The sequence below is a fragment of the Microcebus murinus genome, chromosome 30, assembly GCF_040939455.1.
Source record: "Microcebus murinus isolate Inina chromosome 30, M.murinus_Inina_mat1.0, whole genome shotgun sequence".
NCBI lineage: Eukaryota > Metazoa > Chordata > Mammalia > Primates > Cheirogaleidae > Microcebus > Microcebus murinus.
In genome coordinates this window covers 4,143,632-4,165,791 of record NC_134133.1, presented here as the reverse complement: position 1 = coordinate 4,165,791, position 22,160 = coordinate 4,143,632, and the positions used below count along the sequence as shown (strand labels likewise).

At 47.8% G+C, this 22,160-nt stretch overlaps 1 protein-coding gene across 1 annotated transcript in view; it reads right to left on the bottom strand.

Moving 5' to 3' along the window:
- Window positions 1-4,705: 4,705 nt before the first annotated feature.
- The window catches only part of ADAMTS9 (ADAM metallopeptidase with thrombospondin type 1 motif 9), a 186,137-nt gene continuing 168,682 nt past the window's right edge, over window positions 4,706-22,160 (bottom strand). Inside the window, exons 38-40 of the mRNA XM_075998801.1 lie at window positions 15,383-15,487; window positions 8,677-8,771; window positions 4,706-6,249 (exon numbers count right to left, since the gene is read on the bottom strand). Coding sequence (XP_075854916.1) covers window positions 8,682-8,771; window positions 15,383-15,487 — 195 coding nt within the window. The 3' untranslated portion in view covers window positions 4,706-6,249; window positions 8,677-8,681. The remainder of the gene's footprint in view (window positions 6,250-8,676; window positions 8,772-15,382; window positions 15,488-22,160) is intronic.

The window sequence follows — 22,160 nt, the reverse complement described above, 5'->3', positions numbered from 1 at the left end:
TCCTTCCTTCCTTCCTTCCTTCCTTCCTTCCTTCCTTCCTTCCTTCCTTCCTTTCCTTTCCTTCTCTCCCTCCCTCTTCCTTCTTTCCTTCCTTCCCTCCTTCCTTCCTTTCCTTCTCTCCCTCCCTCTTCCTTCTTTCCTTCCTTCCTTCCTTCCTTCCTTCCTTTCCTTTCCTTCTCTCCCTCCCTCTTCCTTCTTTCCTTCCTTCCTTCCTTCCTTCCTTCCTTCCTTCCTTCCTTCCTTCCTTCCTTCCTTCCTTCCTTCCTTTCCTTCCTTCCTTCCCTCCTTCCTTCCTTTCCTTCTCTCCCTCCCTCTTCCTTCTTTCCTTCCTTCCTTCCTTCCTTCCTTCCTTCCTTCCTTCCTTCCTTCCCTCCTTCCTTCCTTTCCTTTCCTTCTCTCCCTCCCCCTTCCTTCCTTCCTTCCCTCCTTCCTTCCTTTCCTTTCCTTCTCTCCCTCCCTCTTCCTTCTTTCCTTCCTTCCTTCCTTCCTTCCTTCCTTCCTTCCTTCCTTCCTTCCTTCCTTCCTTCCTTCCTTCCTTCCCTCCTTCCTTCCTTTCCTTTCCTTCTCTCCCTCCCTCTTCCTTCCTTCCTTCCTTCCTTCCTTCCTTCCTTCCTTCCTTCCTTCCTTCCTTCCTTCCTTCCTTCCTTTTTCTTTCTTTCTTGCCAAACACAAAGCTTTACAACCACTTTCTAATTTCTTTTTGGACATTGTTTATGGATTTGTTTATTTTTTCATATATGCATTTTTTTTTGTTTTTATGTGGTTAAATTGGGCATTTTTCTTCTTTGTAACTCCTGGGTTTCGTGTCGTTTCTAAAAAGATGCTCTTCCTCAAAGATGTTGACGATGAGGACACGATGGTGATGATCAGAGTTGGGGGGAGGTAGGTGGTAAATATTGGCATGTGCTCCGTGCCAGTCACCGTGCTGGGAGCCTTACTTACAATATATTATCTCATTTAATCCTCAGACTACCCTCTGAGATAGATATTATTATCCCAACGGACACACGAGGAAACTGAGGTCTACAGAGACGCCAACTGGTCCAGATTTTAGAGGCTCCACCCTCAACCCCCACCCACTTGCGAAGGCTGTTTTTGAGGCCGTTCGTTCCTCCGTGACCTTATGCCAGCCCAGAGCACCTTGGTCTTTGCAACTGCAAAGCCAACTCTGTTTCCTGGGGTGCCGGGGACGATTACAATGCGTCCCCGTCACCAAGGAAGCCTTTTCTTCCATGGAAACATGGAGCCGTAAATGATGTGGCACACACAAGGATGCAGAAATGGAAATCCTGTGACTGCAAGCCAGATCTAACCGGAGCCAGGGCTGGGGCTGGCCTGGCCTTTCAGAATTGCTCACCTCCTATAGCAATTAAGTGTTTGTGGAAGCCACAGCGATTCGGAAATCACTTTGCAACCCCTAGGCTGGTAGTTAAAGCCATTCATTCCCTCCTGGGCTCCAAGTTCAAGTACAAAGAAAATATTTTGTAAATTGCACAAGCAGCAGTGGATTTGCCGACACCCCCCCGGGGTAGCCCAAACGGGTCAAGCAATTTGCTTTTAGACACTTTTATTTCCTAAGTGGACTGGCACCTAGGGGAGGACACAGAAAACAAACCTCACTGGAGAAAGACAGCCCCAGGCTTCCTAAAAAAGCCCAGATCTCTCTGTACCCAATGGCCCTCCCTGCGGTGAAGACCTGGGCTCTTTCCCCGGACAGAGAGGTTTAATTTCAGCCCCAAAGACTGAAGGGCAGCAAATAAGCCCAGCGCCTAATCGCCTGACCTTTCGCTCTGTTGGAAGGTTCCAGAAGGAAGCCCAGGAGGAGCCCCCATGTCCAAGTGCCCTTAAGTCATATTGAGAGTCAAGCCACAAAGAGCAATGGAGCAAGAGGCAAAGGTAACTTACCAACAGGGGGTGGGGGACTTACCTGATCCTGGGTCCTTAGGAAGCGTGGCTCTTAGCAGGTGGCCTCTGAGCCATCAGGAGCGATTTGGAGAGGGACTAACTGTCTCTCCGCTTGCTCAGGCGAAGCAAGGGTCTAAATTTTCTTTTTCTTTTTTTTTTTTGCGTTCTTTCTTGTATTTAATTTATAAAATTAAAAATACCCACTTACAAATCTGATCTCATTATCACAACTGTAGCTTGGAAAAGCAGCTTCTATTTCCTCTATGGGAGATAATCAGGTAAACGTGTTACCAAACGATAATTAATAGTTTAATGTCCTTCAAGTTCAAGGGTAGGGCGAATCTATGTATGCGACTTACAACCTAGTTGAAACTGATTATTCAAGTATTGGTGATATTAGTCCTTAAAATGTTATCATCTGTGTAGTGCAAAATATGTATGTTTTATACATGTATATATGTAGTGCAAATATACAATATGCAAATATATAAATATGCAAATATGCATATATGCAAATTTGCAGACATTGCAAATATACAGATATGTATATATGTAGTGCAAAATATGTATATGTTTTATACGTGTATATATGTAGTGCAAATATACAATATGCAAATATACAAATACGCAAATATGCATATATGCAAATTTGCAAAATTGCAAATATACAAATATGTATATATGTAGTGCAAAATATGTATATGTTTTATACGTGTATATATGTAGTGCAAATATACAATATGCAAATAGACAAATATGCATATATGCAAATTTGCAAAATTGCAAATATACAAATATGTATATATGTAGTGCAAAATATGTATATGTTTTATACGTGTATATATGTAGTGCAAATATACAATATGCAAATATACAAATATGCAAATATGCAAATTTACAAATATACAAATATGTATATATGTAGTGCAAAATATGTATATGTGCAAAATATGTATATATGTACACAAACCAAACTACCGGACAACAAAAAGCATCACAAACTGAGACTTTCTTGTGAATGCCACAATCCATTTCATTCTGAGGCCATCCGGGCCCAGAATGTCTCCTTGAGTAAAAACACCATTTTCTTCAGTTCAGTTTTCTTCTCCTTCTTTGATAATCAAAACGCACCAGCCACTGGGCTATAAAAGGCTACATGATAGCAAAAGTTAACGCACCGGGAGATAATGTCAAAGGGCCACCAAGAGGGTCTCTGTAATGCTGATGATTTTGCAGACCTTGGTCTGCCACTAATCACTGTATCTTCTCAGTGTCTTTGCATCTGCATGGTTAAGTAAGGCAAGGGTCTAAATTTTCTCTGCTTTCTGAACAAGCTCAGGCTCAGGCTCAGGCTCAGGCAGTTAGTAGACGGCAGAGAAAGGACTAGAACGGAGGGCTCAGCTGCTGCTGAGGCACAAGAGGTGGGACGTGGCGTGAGGTACGGGATTGGAGGTCACACATGCGCAAACACACAGCGGGAATTAGAGCAGATGCCGACGCCTGCTGCTGTTGCCTGTCTCCTTGTCATCTCCCCTTTTCTGATGACAAAACCCTTCTCTCCCGGGAACCACCCCTTTCCCAACTGAAGCTGTCAATCATCCAACCCCAGGGGGAGCACAGGCTCAGGATCCCAGCCTCCCCTCCCCCCGACACTGAGAATGGTCCAGAAGTGGCCGTGTGACCCAACTGGAGACAAACAATGTTCTTTCGGGGACTGCCGCTCACTCACTGTGAACTTGACCCTACTGGCCACCTTAAGGGTCTGTCTCCTTGCCCATAAAATGAAGGTTAGTCTATTGCCTACTCTGTTTGCTGGTTGCGAGGATGAGATGAAAACAACCATGTAAATAGTGGCGGGCGCGGTGGCTCACGCCTGTCATCCTAGCACTCTGGGAGGCCGAGGCGGGAGGATCGCTCGAGGTCAGGAGTTCGAGACCAGCCTGAGCAAGAGTGAGACCCCGTCTTTACTAAAAAAATAGAAAAAAAAATTAGCTGGACAATCTAAAAATATATAGAAAAAAATCAGCGGGGCATGGTGGTGCATGCCTGTAGTCCCAGCTACTCGGGAGGCTGAGGCAGGAGGATCGCACGAGGTCAGGAGTTTGAGACCAGCCTGAGCAAGAGCGAGACCCCACCTTTACTAAAACAAATAGAAAAAAAATTAGCTGGACAGCTTAAAAATATATAGAAAAAAATCATCCGGGCATGGTGGCGCATGCCTGTAGTCCCAGCTACTCGGGAGGCTGAGGCAGGAGGATCGCTTGAGCCCAGGAGTTTGAGGTTGCTGTGAGCTAGGCTGATGCCACGGCACTCTAGCCCGGGTGACAGAGTGACACTCTGTCTCAAATAAAAAGAAAAAGAAAAGGATGTAAGTAAAGGGCCTGGCAGATGGTGAATGTTCGGTTCCCATCAGCTGCCATTATACCTGTTTAGAAGGCTATTTCCCTGGACACCTTCTGTCTATAGGGTAGGAGCTCCTAAAATTCACAATTAAGCCCCCAAACCCCACTTAAATCTCTGTTTTGCCTGCTCATTTTGTTTCCCATCACACGGACAATAGGTGCGTGTCTCCAAGTTCCAGGAGAACCGGATCACCTGCTTTGGTGGACGGAATGACCAACCTTACAGACAATCCCCATTCCTTACCGGCCCGTGCAACAAGTGGCAACTGTAACTGATGAGATTAAGAAAAATCTGTGTTTCTTCTCAATCCGGCAGTTTTAAAAAACCCACAGACAGACATTGGAATCGATCCACTCTTGCTTGGAGAGAGAGACCAGAAACCGTATGAAACATACATGGTGTGGATATGGTCAGGGTATTTATTCATAATATATTTTCACAATGTATTAATAATGAAGAATAACACTTATTCATACACCGAGCATAACTCTTCCTGGAGCACTCCGGAGTTTGCTAGGGGTTAGAGAACACTGCCAAGTTTCCCTAATCTCTTTGGTTTTTGAAAAAAAGCAGGCAGAGTGTTCTCAAACCAAGTGTCTTCCACGGGCCATTTTGGAAGGCTCCCTTCCGTTGAGTCAGGTCGGAAGGGCAGAAAGTGGATTAATACAAAAAGTGGATTAATGGAAGATCAGAAAGACTCAGGCATCCTGTGTTCCACAGTTCATTTCTTGACACAAATGCCAATTCCTACAGCAGCCACGAGAGCCGACAAACGGGGTTAGGCTCATGGCCCCATGAGAAGCCAGGTCACCGGCCAATGTCCTCTTGCAAAAGGCAATCCGGGGGACTCGGACCCTGGCTCCGAACTTCCTCAGGCGTGCTGGTGTGCCGAAGCGCAGTTCCATTCTGTGCGTCCTGTTTCTTGCGACTGGGAGACTTGGACGTCCTTTCAGAATGTCTTGACTACATGGCGAGAAGATCCCACTTCCCCAATTTGCTCCTTAACGAAGATGCTTGGAGGGGGCCCCACTCGATCGTAGAGAGACCGAGGCACCGTGGGCGAAAGCAACGTGTATTCACAACCATAGCGACAAGAATGAAGTCCAAGTCTCTTCCAAAAAAAAAAAGGCATGTCCGAAAATAAGAGTGAATAGCTGGCTCCGTCCATTGGAAATTGTCCTTCTGTGCCTCCCTTTTGTCAAAAGTGTTTACATTTCTGAGTGTGAAGATCACTTAAATACATACAAGAGTAGCACCAAGGCAGTGTGTGTGTGTGTGCTGTTGTTTTTTTTCCCAGAGATCACAAAAAACTGAATAGATACGTAACGTCATTCATAGTTGGTACAATCTGTGAGATCACTAACTTACTTATTGGGTACTGGTACTTGCCTAGAAATGCCAAATACACCCTTATAATACGGCCCTCGTAGCACCTTGATGACAGCTAGGTTGTTTGTTTTTTTTTAAAAAAAATTCCATTTTAAAAAAGCAACAATAAGACATTTACAGATAAAAAATAAACAATAGTGTACCGTGACAATGAAAGATCACTTTTGTCATAGGACTACATATAATGTAGAGTACGTAAAATGCAGTGGGCTGACTGCAAGAGACAGGGTAACGAAGAGGCAGTCACAATAGAGTCATTTTACGTACAAAAATATTACATCGCAATAAATAATTTCAGACATAAATATTAAACTTTACATCATTAGGGTATTCCACATATACACACGCACATATATGCATGTGTGTGTATATATGTGTGCTTTCATATGCATATGTACACACATTCACACGCACACAGGCATACAAAGCCACACACACACACAAACACACACACACACACGCGTGTGCATGTGCACACACACCCAACTTTAAGGTGGAGGTATTGGATCACTATCCTTCATTCATCCCATAATGGCTTCCTCTTCAGAGCACCTGAAATAAACAAACGCAAAACATAAAACTTCCGCTCAAATGCAAATTAAGTTAGAACCACACATTTTTACGTGCAGAATTTGCAAATAACGCTTATTGTTTTCTCTAGATTTTGTTTTGCGACATTTGAGATTTCTCTAGATATCGCTTTGCGACATTTGTGATTTCTCTAGATATCGTTTTGCAACATTTGTGATTTCTCTAGATATTGTTTTGCAAGATTTCTCTAGATATTGCTTTGCAACATTTGAGATTTCTCTAGATATTGCTTTGCAACATTTGAGATTTCTCTAGATATTGATTTGCAAGATTTCTCTAGATATTGCTTTGCAACATTTGAGATTTCTCTAGATATCGCTTTGCGACATTTGCGATTTCTCTAGATATTGTTTTGCAAGATTTCTCTAGATATTGCTTTGCAACATTTGAGATTTCTCTAGATATCGCTTTGCGACATTTGCGATTTCTCTAGATATTGTTTTGCAAGATTTCTCTAGATATTGCTTTGCAACATTTGAGATTTCTCTAGATATCGCTTTGCGACATTTGCGATTTCTCTAGATATTGTTTTGCAAGATTTCTCTAGATATTGCTTTGCAACATTTGAGATTTCTCTAGATATTGCTTTGCAACATTTGAGATTTCTCTAGATATTGATTTGCAAGATTTCTCTAGATATTGCTTTGCAACATTTGCGATTTCTCTAGATATTGTTTTGCAATATTTGTTCCCTCCAGAGGAACATGGACATTTCGGGAAAGTAATAAAGCATAAAATAAAATATCCACTAGCCTGAAATCCCCCCCACCAAAGATAACTGCTCTTCAAATATTGGTATATTTCCTTCTAGCCTTTTTTCTACACATACATGTTTAGATGTATACATTGGAAATATTGGGTATATGTGCTCATTCATGAATTTCACAACATATAGGTGTTGTTGCAACATTTATCTTATTAGATGTGAAATACATGAAGGTGTGCATAAAACGGTGAGCTCTAGTGGATTCCTTCTGGCTCTAGCCTGCCTCCACCCATCATCTCTTCTCTTCTGATCACAAACCCTTCTCCTTGAACTTTGGGAATCCTGGCTCTCCCAGCGGAAGCTGTTGGCCACCTGACTCCAGGCAGGTGCATGATCTCAGCCACCTGCAGATCACGAGTGACTCAAAAGTGACCACGTGACCCAATGGGAGCCAATCAGAGAGCTCTTGGGCAGAGTGCCAGCTGGGGGTGGAATTTACTGGGACAGTCAAGCGAGTCAACGGTCCCGCCTTTTGGCCAGCAGAGGGGACGCGTGCGGGCACAATGCAGTTGGACCGGGGACTGCCACACTCTCTAGCATCCACGACTCCCGTGGATTGTGCTCAAAGGCACGCTCTGATTTCACAGGGACAGGGCCGCGGCCTGGCATCCTGCATCTCTGACGAGTTCCCTGGAGACGCCGACCGTGCCGGCCCTCTGCGCACTCCGGGAATGGCAAAGGTGTGGGTGGCCGGGAGCAGTGGCTTCGGCGCAGGGCACTGGTGAGTTCTGCCAAGGGACTTCGCCACGGCTTTGCGCCATTTCTCAGCTGCGGGCGCCAGCTTCGCCCTGTGCAGAACGACAGCCCCACCTCGCAGGTTTGTGTGTGTGTGCGTGGGCGCGCGTGGGGGTTCCGTGAAATATCACCTATACAGCGCGTTAGCATGGAGAAGGGCCCGCCAAATGCCCTTGCTATTATTATTATTATTATTATAACACTCCTGCGCGGCATTTCTCAGAGGGTGGTCGCTGAGCCCCCTGCATCAGGATTCCCCGTCCCAGAACCCACCAGAGGCCCAGGGAGGCAGGCTGCCCGGAGGCCGGCGCAGGGGAATGGCGAGGCCAGGCACAGGGACCTCGCGCCCAGGGGTGGGGACCGGGTGGCTGCTGTCATGCAAGGACAACGCGCAGCAGAGAGAAAGGCAGGGTAGCGCGAGATCGGGTTCCAGATGCTCCACAGCGACCCCGACTGACCCACGCACCTCTGCTCATCCTTAGGGTCCAGGGAAGATAAAAGACAGATGGATGGACGGACAGACAGACGGACGGACAGATGGACAGATAGATGGACAGACAGACAGGCAGATGGACAGACAGACAGACGGACAGACAGGCAGATGGACAGACAGACAGGCAGATGGACAGACAGACAGACAGATGGACAGACAGACGGACAGACAGATGAACAGACGGACAGACAGGCAGATGACAGACAGGCAGATGGACAGAAAGGCAGATGGACAGACAGACAGACAGATGGACAGACAGATGGACAGACAGATGAACAGACGGACAGACAGGCAGATGACAGACAGACAGACAGAAGGACAGACAGACAGATGGACGGACAGACACACAGACAGACAGACAGACGGACAGACAGACAGACAGAGGACTGCTCACCTTGGCTATAAAACTCGCACCCCCAGGCCGGTCCCGGAGGACGGAGTGCACTTCCCGCAGTACCCGCCGCACTTCCCTACGACCCGGGTCCCGTCCTGCAGAGAGAGAGACGGGGCAGCATTTGAGACCCCGGCGTGCTCACGTGCTCGCTGGTGTCTGGGAGCGCTGGCGCAGGCACGCACGCACGCAGCCCTTCCGCACTGAGGAGCGTGGCCCAAAGCGGGGCTTGGCAGAGTATGGCATGCATGGGGGCAAATCCGGCCCATCACCTGCTTTCTGTTTCTCTTTCTGTTGCCCGGGCTGGAGTGCCGTGGCGTCAGCCTCGCTCACAGCAACCTCAGACTCCTGGGCTCAAGCAATCTTCCTGCCTCAGCCTCCCGAGTAGCTGGGACTACAGGCATGTGCCACCATGCCCTGCTAAATTTTTCTATATATTTTTAGTTGTCCAGCTAATTTCTTTCTTCTTTTTTAGTAGAGACGGGGTCTCACTCTTGCTCAGGCTGGTCTCGAACTCCTGCCCTTGAGCGATTCTCCCACCTAGGCCTCCCAGAGTGCTAGGATTATAGGCATGTGCCACCATGCCCGGCTAAATTTTTCTATATATTTTTAGTTGGCTAATTAATTTCTTTCTATTTTTAGTAGAGATGGGGTCTCACTCTTGCTCAGACTGGTTTCGAACTCCTGACCTTGAGCGATCCTCCTGCCTCGGCCTCCCAGAGTGCTAGGATGACAGGCGAGAGCCACCGCGCCCAGCCAGATTTTATACGTGCAAACTGCCCAATATATTTTTTAAATTATAATCATGTTATATTAATCATATTTCGATTATCAGGAAATATTAACCATATTTCAATTACTATGAAATATTAATCAGATTTCAATTAATCATAATTATAATCATGATTACAAATCAGCTATTTATTTTAATTATCATCAGGATTATTTTTGTTAGGTAAAAACCGGAGGACGAGCTCTCTCCATTCCATACAAGGGCACGGACCGTGGAGGTGAGATTGGGACTCATCGTGACCAGCTCTGCCCCCAGCAGTGAGACACCATCTCTGTCCCCAAGCAGTACCGGGGACCCAGCTGCACCCCGAAGGACTAGAACTTTCTGTTGGCTTTCCTTGGGGAAAACGTTTTATGGCCGAGGACGTTTGGAAAAATCGAGATTTTTTCCTTGTGGTTTTTCCCTCTGCAGGTCATGCCGGAAATGCCAAAGAAAGTGACAACTGATGATTTTGAGGGCTGAGTGAAAACAGAGCCGGTTGGAGAGGACAGGGTCATAACTGCCCGCGGTCTGAGCATCACGGAGGGGACCCGGCTTCCGTCCCCCGGGGGCCAGGCGGGGCTGCGTGTCATGGAGCAGGAGCAGCGTGCTGCACCATTCCCAAAGCGTGTTCCACGGAACTCTGGTTATGGGGGGAAAATCCAAACGTGTAACGTGGAAAAGGAGTTTGTTTTTTTTTTTGCGGTTGGTTTGATGTAGGTCAGCGGTTCTCGAAAAGCAGCCCCAGACCTGGTGCATGAGCGCCACCCAGGGGGACATGGCTGCAAACTGAAGTTTCCGGCCCCTCTGAGACCGGGCTGTCCAGGTGCTAACAAGCCCGGCCGGCAGGTGGGGGGTGATGTGGACACGGGTTTGAGAACCGCTGCTTTTTGGTTCTAAGGACAAAGCCACGCAGGTTTCGTTCCTGTGTTCCAACCTCGCGGGCTGATGCTTACTTACTGTGACTCTTCGGGGAGCAAATACAACACACTATAATTTTTTTTTCCCCCAATGCACTGGGCGGTGGGGGCTACTTTCACAGTGCACCCCAGCAACCCGCGGACCACACGGAGGGCACTCAGCCTCAGCTCCCAGGTCGATAGTTTTGAGCTCAGGCTCTCTGAGTTTCCCTAGAACACCAAGTTTTTTTTTTTTTTTTAAATGTTGACAAGCAACTGCCAAACCAGCTCAGAGTAACTGTCCCTACAGGCTTGGGGAACACTTAGTGTAGTGCCCACTCTCTCCAGAAGGTGGCGCTCCCAGCCTTCATTATTTTTAGTTTCTGGTGGAAACTTTAGTAACTGGCTAATAAGGAACAGAATGTCAACTCATGTTACACACACAGTTTACACGGATGGGTTTCCTACAACCATGCTTTAGACAGGCAATGTTTTGGTTCTGAGTCATTGAAACATAAAACTGCAGTCTATTTCAAAACATCATGTTGTATGCAATAAAATATACCATTATTATTTATCAATCAAAAAAGAAACAATGTATCGATTTTGGAGGGAAAGGCTTGGGGGAGAATATTATATTTCTGGGGTCCATTCTAAAGCTCACGCACTGTTCTCAGCTACCTTTATTCCTCTCCGAGCAAGAAAAAAAATATTTAACGATTAATTTACAAGCAATCGAGACGGGCATTTGGTTAATCAGATTTGAGGTCAATGATTGGCTTAGAGGTTTTTTTTTTTTTTTTCCCCACAGACACAAATTTTACACTGGCAGGTAGAAAAAGAGGGTTTCCCTAGAAAAATCACAATTGCACATTTCCTCTCTTGGGGGTGGTGCTGGGACCAGGTTTAGCTGCTGCTTCTTTTTTTTTTTTTTTTTCGAGACTGTCTCACTCTGTCGCCCAGGCTAGAGTGCCGTGGCATCAGCCTAGCTCACAGCAACCTCAAACTCCTGGGCTCAAGTGATCCTCCTGCCTCAGCCTCCCTAGTAGCTGGGACTACAGGCATGCACCACCATACCTGGCTAATTTTTTCTATATATTTTTAGTTGCCCAGCTAATTTCTTTCTATTTTTAGTACAGATGGGGTCTTACTCTTGCTCAGGCTGGTCTCGAACTCCTGACATTGAGCGATCCTCCCACCTCGGCCTCCCAGAGTGTTAGAATTACAGGCACGAGCCACCGTACCCGGCCTAGCTGCTTCTTTATATTCTAATTTTGATTAGATAGAAGTATTTCTGATAGGGTTGCCAGGTCTAGCAAATACAAATACAGGATGCTCCGTTAAATTTGAATTTCAGATAAATAACATAGGTTATTAGCGCAGGTATGCCCAGTGCAATGATAACAACATACTTACAGGACAAAAGAGTTCATTGTCTATCTGAAATGCAAATGTAACTGGGCATCCCGTATTTTATCTGGCAACTCCACTTTGGAGTCATAACCCTTTTTCCCAGCTCTCCTCTTCTTCCTCCCCAACTCACATTTTGGAAGAGACCCCCAGGCTGCGCTCGTGGCTGGGGCCGGGTTGGGGCAAAACAGGCCAGGCTGGGGTAAACTTATACGGATTTGTGCGCGAGCCAGGTTCCTGCCACGTTCTCAGAACTGCAGACGGCAGGCTGTCAGGTCCCTGTCCTGGTTGTACATTGGAACCATCTGGGGGGGGGGGTTCAATTCTACCCCTGCCGGGGGCCCCACTCTCGAAGATTCTGATTCTGTTCATCTGGGTGGGACAGGCCTGGGCACATGGATTGCAAACTCGCCCAGCTGATTCTAATACAGTGTTTCCCTGAAAATAAGACCGCCCCATAAAATAAGCCCCAGCAGGATGTCTAAGCATCTGCGCAGTAGAAGCCCTACCCCGAAAATAAGCCCTAGTGACAGGTGTGGCCATGAAAATAAGCCCTAGTGATGGGCGTGGCCACGAAAATAAGCCCTAGTGCTGGGCGTGGCTATGAAAATAACCCCTAGTGTTGGGCGTGGCTATGAAAATAAGCCCTAGTGTTGGGCGTGGCTATGAAAATAAGCCCTAGTGATGGGCGTGGCTATGAAAATAAGCCCTAGTGATGGGCGTGGCTATGAAAATAAGCCCTAGTGATGGGCGTGGCTATGAAAATAAGCCCTAGTGATGGGCGTGGCTATGAAAATAAGCCCTAGTGATGGGCGTGGCTATGAAAATAAGCCCTAGTGGTGGGCATGGCTATGAAAATAAGCCCTAGTGTTGGGCATGGCTATGAAAATAAGTCCTAGTGGTGGGCGTGGCTATGAAAATAAGCCCCAGTGATGGGCGTGGCTACGCAGCGCATCTGCACAACCCATGCATGTCGTCGCGGAGTGGGCAAGAACACGAGCAGCCCTTCTCATCTGCCCCATGAGAGCTCTAGTGCTCGACAGGAGAGGTCGGGACCAATGGTTCTAAAGAAAATAGAGTCGCAAGACATTCAGGATGGGATTCGGGGTTTGGAGAGTGAGGATGATGTTCCAGAAGAAGACGACTTCACTCTATTTGGATAAATGTAGATGGTTGTACTGTACTTAAAAAAAAATAAGCCCTAGGGTGTCTTCTTGAGGCAAAATAAATCTAAGACCCTGTCTTGTTTTCGGGGAAACACGGTACCCACCCAGGGTGAGAAATGGAATAAAGTGGAGATGCTTGTTGGTCCTCCACTTACGATGTGGCTTCGTCCCGAGAGCCCACTGTAAATTGTAAGCGTCGTAAATTGAAAATGCATCAATGCACCCAACCTACAGAACACCACAGCTCAGTCTCGCCTCCCTGAAACGTGCTCACGTTAGCCTACGGATGGGCAGGACCATCTCACACACCACTTTTCCTATAATAAAATGCTGAATATCTCATGCAATGTATCGAATGTTGTACTGAAAAACAGAATGGATGCACAGGTACCCAAAGCATGGTTTCCACTGAATGCATGGTTTCTACTCACACCATTGCAAAGCCAAAACATCGAGTCATGCCACAGTGAGTCGGGGACCGTCTACACAGCCTAGGGCTTCTTCAGCTATACCGTGCTCTTTTTTTTTTTTTTTTTTTTCTTGAGACAGAGTCTCACTCCGTTGCCTGGGCTAGAGTGCTGTGGCGTCAGCCTCCCTCACAGCAACCTCAAACTCCTGGGCTCAAGCGATCCTCCTGCCTCAGCCTCCTGAGTAGCTGGGACTACAGGCATGCGCCACCATGCCCGGCTAATTTTTTCTATATATATTAGTTGGCCAATTAATCTCTTTCTGTTTTTAGTAAAGATGGGGTCTTGCTCTTGCTCAGGCTGGTCTCGAACTCCTGACCTCGAGCAATCCTCCTGCCTCGGCCTCCCAGAGTGCTAGGATGACAGGCGTGAGCCACCGCGCCTGGCCTGCACCGTGCTTTTGAATCACCTGGGGACCTTGTTCAGCTGTGGACCCGGACCCAGTACCTCTGGGGACCATAGACCCTGAGTTTCCAACAAGCTCCCAGGTGATCCTGATTTGCTGCATGGACCACACCTTGAGCAACCAGATTTTTAGAGTATTGAAAATGGATTATTATTGTAGAACCTAGGCACGTATTTCTAATTCTCCAGACCCATTCCCTGATACATTTATCCCTTTCTTCTGGGCCCATTTGTATTTAATTTTTTTTTTCCTAAAGAAAAATAAGAGATCATTTCCCTTGGGCTCACAAAAGTGAGTTGCATGTTGTCTAACTGCAAAATGAGACCCCCACTCGCTCAAGGTGTCTTCCTGCTTTTAGCTCCCTGGTCGGGCAGTTTTTCTAACCACTCGGCTGGTTCACTTGCCAACATCTCTCATTCCCATAGAAACCCTTCACCCGCAGTTTATATGCTAAAGTTTCTTCTTGACCCTTTGCAAAATGGTTTGAGGACGTGGGAAAGCACGCTGCTTCCTTCAGCAGGACCATTGCAGGGAAAAGGAAAAGGAAAAGGAAAAAGGATAGGAAAGGAAAAGGAAAGGGAAAGGAAAGGAAAGGAAAAAGGAAAGGAAAGAAAAGAAAAAAGGAAAGGAAAGGAAAAGGGAAAGGAAAAAGGAAAGGAAAGGAGAAGAGAAAATAAAACAAAAGAGAAAATAAAATAAAAGAAAAAAGACGAGAGGGGAAGGGAAGGGAAGGGAAGGGAAAGGGGAAGAGAAGGGAAGGGAAGGGAAGGGAAGAGGAAGGGAAGGGAAGGGAAGAGAAGGGAAGGGAAGGGAAGGGAAGGGAAGGGAAGGAGGAAGGGAAGGGAACGAGGAAGGGAAGGGAGGGGAAGGGAAGGGAAGGGAAGGGGGAAGGGAAGGGAAGGGAAGTGAACGAGGAAGGGAAGGGAGGGGAAGGGAAGGGAAGGGAAGGGAAGGGAAGGGGAAGGGAAGGGAAGGGAAGGGAAGGGAAGGGAAGGGGAAGGGAAGGGAAGGGAAGGGAAAGGGGAAGAGAAGGGAAGGGAAGGGAAGAGGAAGGGAAGGGAAGGGAAGAGAAGGGAAGGGAAGGGAAGGGAAGGGAAGGGAAGGAGGAAGGGAAGGGAAGGGAACGAGGAAGGGAAGGGAAGGGAAGGGAAGGGAAGGGAATGGAAGGGAAGGGAAGGGGAAGGGGAAGGGGAAGGGGAAGGGAAGGGAATGGAAGGAAAGGGAAGGGGAAGGGGAAGGGGAAGGGAAGGGAATGGAAGGGAAGGGAAGGGGAAGGGGAAGGGGAAGGGAAGGGAATGGAAGGAAAGGGAAGGGGAAGGGGAAGGGGAAGGGAAGGGAAGGGAAGGGAAGGGAAGGGAAGGGGAAGGGGAAGGGAAGGGAAGGGAAGGGGGAAGGGGAAAGGAAGGGAAGGGGAAGGGGAAGGGGAAAGGGAAGGAGGAAGGGGAAGGAGAAGGGAAGGGAAGAGGAAGGGAAGGGAAAGGAGAAGAGGGAAGGGGAAGGGGAAGAGGAAGGGAAGGGAAGGGAGAAGAGGGAAGGGGAAAGGGAAGGGAAGAGACACAAGCCGTCCCCCAACCCGTCTGCAACCTTACCGGCGACTTCTTGATGTCTGAGACTGCGTAGTTCCCTTGTGAGATCCATCTAGCAGATTCCGTTAAAGACAGGCCTGTTCCGTAGAGGTTGATGCTAAAACGACCCTGGAATAAAAGGCCAAGGAAAGGCTGTCAGCCCGTGCGACGTCCCAAACACTGGAAGGCACTTAGGTTGGGAGGGAAACAGGTATCAATTACGCCGGCGACTAAGGGCTGAGTGTGTTCTGTGCTTCCAGGGCCAGGCCTTTTGCGCGCATCGTCTCGGGCCCCCTCACCTGAGCTCAGGGAAGGGTTTTTTTTTTTTCTTTACAGACAGGGAAACTGAGGCTTAGTCAGCGGAGGTGATTGATTCACTTCTCCCCCAGCATCCGGTGAGGGTCCAAGTCACACCTTCTGACCCCAAAGTCCTCGTGCCCAACCACCTCCGCCGGGGGCCCCGAGAACACGGCCATCCTGATGTTGCCCGCAATTATCGGATGCCTTCGGGAACGAAATGTCACAGTGTAATTTTTCTAACAAGGTCCCGCTGCCAAAGCTGCCCCGGCCGGCAGCTCCCTGGGGCGATGAGCACAGCGGGGAGGGACATCAAAGAAGCGGCGCGCTCCCCGCAGCGGCCAGCAGAGGGCGCGCGTGGCCTGCGCAAGACCACCTGGGCAGGTGGGGACCGCCGCCCCATCCCAGGGTGTCTTTCCACACCTGGTGCCTCAGCATTGATTCCTAAGGAGACGGTGCAGCCAAAAGACACCCCACCTCGTTGCTCTCTCTGGGTGCCTCTGTTTCTCTCTTTGCAAGCATGACTTTGCAAAAGGCACCGCAAACAGGTTCCCTTTGAGGCTTGCTATATTCCTCCACGACCAGCAGCCTCAGTCAGAGCCAGCCAGGACTTTGTGAAAACAGCCTTTTTATACAGCAGGGAGAGCGGCGGGGTGGAGCTCACAGCCAGCCAGACCTGTGTGACTAAAAGCTTTTGCACCCCTGATTATCAGATCCTGGCCGCATCTTTTTTTTTTTTTTAAAGGCATTCCAGAACCTCAGTTTGTCCATCTGTAAAATGGGAGGTAATAAAACCCAACTCTCTCCGAGCACTGCCAGTGAAATTAGCCACGTGGCATGTGGCTGGTACATACTTAGTGGACATGCAAAGATACTGGTATCTGCCTTGCATTTTCTAATTGCTTCCTAAGTGTTCATTTGATTAATATAACATAGTAGTAAGCTTATCGAGGGCAAGGGCTTGGTATTGCTTTATTTATTTCGGCTATGGTTTCTAACAGATGGACTGGCCACTTGGTAGATTCTCAATAAATAGAACACCCAGCCGCTCCGCAATGAACATTTACAGCACTAGGGCAGGCTTAGTGATCCCCTCTCACGATGCAGTATCATAAATGCCGACTGACAAGAGTTTCTAAATCCTTTCGGGGCCTTTAGGTTCTGCAAGCGTAAAATGGGGGAAAATAGGATTCCTTTTCCTAGAGGTGAGCAAAGGGTTTAGTCTGGACTAAGGCAGTGGATCTCCACAGGGGACCGTTGACGCCAGGGGCAACCTGGCAATGTCTGGGGACATTTCTGGCTGTCACAGCTGGAGGGGACGAGAGGTGACTGTCACTGGCACCTCGTAGGCAGAGATCAAAGACGCTGTTGAATTTGCCTACCATGCACAGGACAGCCACCACGACGGGGAACTATCCGGCGCACACCGTCAAGTACTGAGTGCGAGGAAGCCCGGTGTAGACGGCAAATTTATCCTAGAATCTCACTCCCCAAGCCTGACCCTGGGCAAGGGCTTAACCTTCCTGAACTCACCTGTAAAATGGATCAGTAAGACCTCACCTACGAACAGGAGGTGATCTGATACAAAGGCATAATGCAGATAACTAACTCAACTGCTGGGCAGAGAGGAGGTGATATTTAAACGATATTTACAAAAATATCACCTACTCTCTGGGACATTATTTTTAGGACAATACCGTGTTTCCCCAAAAATAAGACAGGGTCTTATATTTATTTTTCCTCCAGAAGACACCCTAGGGCTTATTTTCAGGGGGTGTGTTATTTTTTTTTTTAAATACAGTACAACAATCTACGTTGATTCAAATAGAGTGAAGTCGTCTTCTTCTGGAACATCATCATCACTCTCCAAACCCGAATCCCATCCTGAATGTCTTGCGACTCTATTTCCTTTAGAACCATCGGCCCCAATCTCTCCTGTTGAGCACTAGAGCTGTCACGGGGCAGATGAGAAGGGCTGCTCGTGTTCTTTCCCGCTCTGCAATGACATGCATGGGTTGTGCAGATGCGCTGCATAGCCACGCCCATCACTAGGGCTGATTTTCATAGCCACGCCCATCACTAGGGCTTATTTTCATAGCCACGCCCATCACTAGGGCTGATTTTCATAGCCACGCCCAGCACTAGGGCTTATTTTCATAGCCACACCCATCACTAGGGCTTATTTTCTGGGTAGGGCTTCTATTTTCCACATGCTTAGACATTCTGCTAGGGCTTATTGTATGGGGAGTGCTTATTTTCGGGGAAACACGGTCCTATGCAGACGTTAGTGGTTCTTCTGTTGCGTGGCCTCAGTATCCAGGTGTTGGTGATCGAGGCTGGGCTGAGGCTGAAGGTCCTCCTCTCCCAGCCTCCTTGGACACTGAACTCTGTGTCCGGCACACTGTGTCCGGGATCCCTCGCTGTCTACCTCCACGCTTCTTCCTACTCACACTGCCTGTCCCCCCTGCACTGCAGGGCAAGCTAGACTCCACCTGCTTTGGCATCGAAGTTTCTAGAAGGCCCAGGCTGCTGCCCTGGCTTCTTTCCTGAGCTGATCTGGGTGTCCGGGGTCTGGACACCCTCGGTGCACACATCTATGAGGTCTGTCTTATAAGAGGGGGTGACACACTCAGATGCCACGGCCAACTGTCCTTCTCATTCTCCTTCTCCCTTCTGCAGTTCCGGGATCTGCATCTTCAGCAGTCTAAAAGTTGGGTGCCGCCCGAGAAGGAAAACGCTGGTGTTTTTTTCTAGCTCTGCTCTGGGGACATCTTTGCTCCCTAAAGGCCTTGTATTCGGGGTCGAAGGGCACACAAGTTGTGACGACCTCCTGCCTGTTGCCGGTTTTAAAGGGGAAAGGTAATTAAGAGTTATGCCTTCACTAGAAGGGCCATAAAGGTTTGCAAAAGATGTGCTAAGACCAGAGAGGAATCCTGTATTCTGTTGGACAGGAACAAATGTTGCAGAATTATTATTATTATTATTATTATTTTGAGACAGACTCTCACTCTGTTGCCCGGGCTAGAGTGAGTGCCGTGGCGTCAGCCTAGCTCACAGCAACCTCCAACTCCTGGGCCCAAGCGATCCTCCTGCCTCAGCCTCCCGAGTAGCTGGGACTACAGGCATGCGCCACCACGCCTGGCTAATTTTTTCTATATATTTTTAGCTGGGAGATTAATTTCTTTCTATTTTTAGTAGCGACAGGGGTCTCGCTCTTGCTCAGGCTGGTCTCGAACTCCTGACCTCGAGCAACCCTCCCGCCTCGGCCTCCCAGAGTGCCGGGATTGCAGGCGTGAGCCACCGCGCCCGGCCTGAAATTCTTGCCTGCAGAAAGCCACGTCTACTATCGGGGCCATGGATTCATGCACTAGTCTAGGACCAGACAGAGCCTCAGCTGAGCAGCAGCCGTGTGGATCTGGGCCAAGTTCTCCAATCTTTCTACTCGTCACTCTCCTTAGTCTTTGAAAAGGGAGAGTATTCTCATAGATACTGCAGGAACTAAATGCTACACTGACTGGGCAATGCTGAGCACAGCGCCTAAAGCATAGTAATTGCTCAATAAATTCCAACTGTTAATACCATCAATAACATCATCAATAATAGTGCCACGTCTACTGGGATCAGGATAAAAACATATATATATATTTGGGTTATATTTTGAGGGGAGCCCACCCCTATTAATAAATCCTCAAAACCACAGCAATGGGCGAGACAGAAGAGATAGATTCTCAAAGACAGCCTCCTTTTGCTTTGATTTCTGTGGAATCAGGAGCTCAAAGGAGGAACTTTCCACTCACTCCAAGTCGGTCCGCGTGAGTTTGCCTTCTACAAAGTTTTTTCCTGGAAAACCCAATCTGAAAAACTCACATCTTTCCTCACTAGAGTCTGGGGCTCAATACACATCCAAGGGATCGAATTCTAGAAGTACCCAATCTGATTTGAAGAATGGGCTGGGAGTGAAAAAAAAAAAATACAAATGGGCCTCTCATGGGGTTTTGGGTTTTGCCACTTAGGAATTGCTTCACTGTCAGAATTTAGCAAATCAATCAGTTCATTTGTCTCTGAATTATTAACGTAAATGAATGCAAATGACTTTCCATTTACTTAAGCTTCCCAAAGGATTGTGTGTGTACAGAATCAAAAGAATCCTGAGACATTTGCAAAAAGGCAGGAGAGGGCCAGATCTATTAGCTGAGAAAATGCAACCGACACCAGCAGGGTATTTGAAAAACCAACAGCTGCTCCAAAAACACTGCACTTCAAAAGTTCTCAATTCCTGGGTAATGGAGGAAAAAGGCTCTTTTTTAACCATTATGTCCTTTGTTTATTTTCTTTATCCCCTGAGAGCTTCCTCTTCACTTCTCTAAAATGTTTAGCAAGGCTGCTTCTAAAGCTTGGGGCTGAGAAAACACTTCGTTAAAAGAAAATTCAGATGTGTTTGTCCTTGTTTTTTTTTTTTTTGAGACAGAGTCTCACTTTGTTGCCCAGGCTAGAGTGAGTGTCCTGTCGTCAGCCTCGCTCACAGCGACCTCAAACTCCTGGGCTCAAGCTATCCTCCTGCCTCAGCCTCCCGAGTAGCTGGGACTACAGGCATGCGCCACCATGCCCGGCTAATTTTTTTCTATATATATTATAGAAATATAATATATTATAGAAATATATTATATTTTTTCTATATATTATATATATTAATTGGCCAATTAATTTCTTTCTATTTATAGTAGAGATGGGTCTCGCTTTTGCTCAGGCTGGTCTGGAACTCCTGACCTTGAGCGATCCTCCCACCTCGGCCTCCCAGAGGGCTAGCATTACAGTCCGTGGTTGAGGGCGAATCCGTGTCTTGGACACAGTGCTTGGGATTCTGAACGCATCACCCGGCCCCAGTCTCCAGGCTTCTCAAAGCTCACAGGCCAGGCGGGAAATTGCCAGCACACAGAGTTCAACATCAGCTTTGTGAAGACGTCATTGGAACCTAAGAGACAACCGAAGGCCAAGCAAGGCCGCTTGTCCAGAGTCACCGAATGCGCTCTGCTTGTTCTGCCTTCCAAGTGCAGAAGCTTCTTGCAAAGACCAAGCCCTGCTTTGCAAAATTAGCCCAGGCTGATGGTCGCCGCGTGTCTCAAAAGGCCAGGGCAAACTTGTCACGCCTCAGAAGAGGCAAGAAAGTGTAGCAACTACAGAATGGGCATAGAAGGGGCTCGTGAGCAGATCTGCAGAAGAGAGGCCCAGTGGAAGAGGAGGAACTTGCAATTCTGGTCTGAACAACCGCAAACTTTGAGGATCTCAAGCAGATGGGAGCTATAGCATCCACAGAGCCCCAAGCCTTGCGCCTGAAGGACTTCTAGAATATATGATTGCATCATGGTCAATTCCTGCGCCTGCCACTCTCCCCAACAACCCGATAAATTCCTAAAAGGCCGAACATCTGCGCATCTGCAGCGACAAGGACGGAGCCTGGCACGAAGCGAGCGCTCAAGAAATGCCAGCTCGTTCACTGGTTGTGAAGGCTGCTCTACAAGTATTTCTGGCTACAGTGAAAAAGTCAGAGAAGACCCATATACATCTTGCAAATTTTGGGATCTCCAGGTGCGATATTTATTTCTTAAAAAAAAAAAAAATCTGTCCCATGCTTATTTTGAAAAATTCAGAAAACCTGGGAGAGTTAAACATAATAAATAAAACCCAGAAAACCTAGGAAAGTTAAACATAACAAATAAAATTCAGAAAACCTAGGAGAGTTAAACATAATAAATAAAATTCGGAAAACCTAGGAGAGTTAAACACGGTCAAGTGAAATGTGCCAATACTGCTCTGAAAAAGTACTTCCGGATTTTTTTCTCTATTTGTGCATCGATTTCTCTGTTTGTGCATCTATTTTTCTCTATTTGTGCATCTATTTTTCTCTATTTGTGCATTTTCAAAATACATAGATGGGATCCCATTGCATTTACTGCTTTGCGTCTTGCTTCTCCTACCTGATCCCATGAGCGTTTCTGTGCACTGTGCGACATTCCGAGTTTTTAGTGGCCCACGGGGGTGTGTGGAAACTCACTCGGGCTGGCTTCAGAGAACCAACGACATGCCTGTCTTCCCGTCGCTCCGTTTAGTGACATAACGTGGACGGCTCGACATCGATCGTGGGGAGAATATTTACACCACGGGAATGGGCAGGTGCCGGACAGCGGGGAGGTTTCCCCTTTTCCTTGGCAAGTGGGCCATTAAGCACCTGCCCACGCTCCAGGGGCTGCACGACAGTCATTTCACGAGCCGTCGTGACTGGTCTGGCCAAGCCCTCGCCACCCGACACCCAAGTGGTCTCTGCGATGACGTGTTCTGCCGCGTGCAGCTGGCAGGCGCGACCCGTAGCCGCGACCGCTTCCTTTGGGAGCCACCTCTAGGGCTGGGACCCCTGGGCCAGACTCCGCGGGCATTTGTGGGGCCCTCCACACCTGGGGCCACGTGTGCTCTCCGGGGCAGCTGTTGTAAATGCATTCTCGGGAACGGA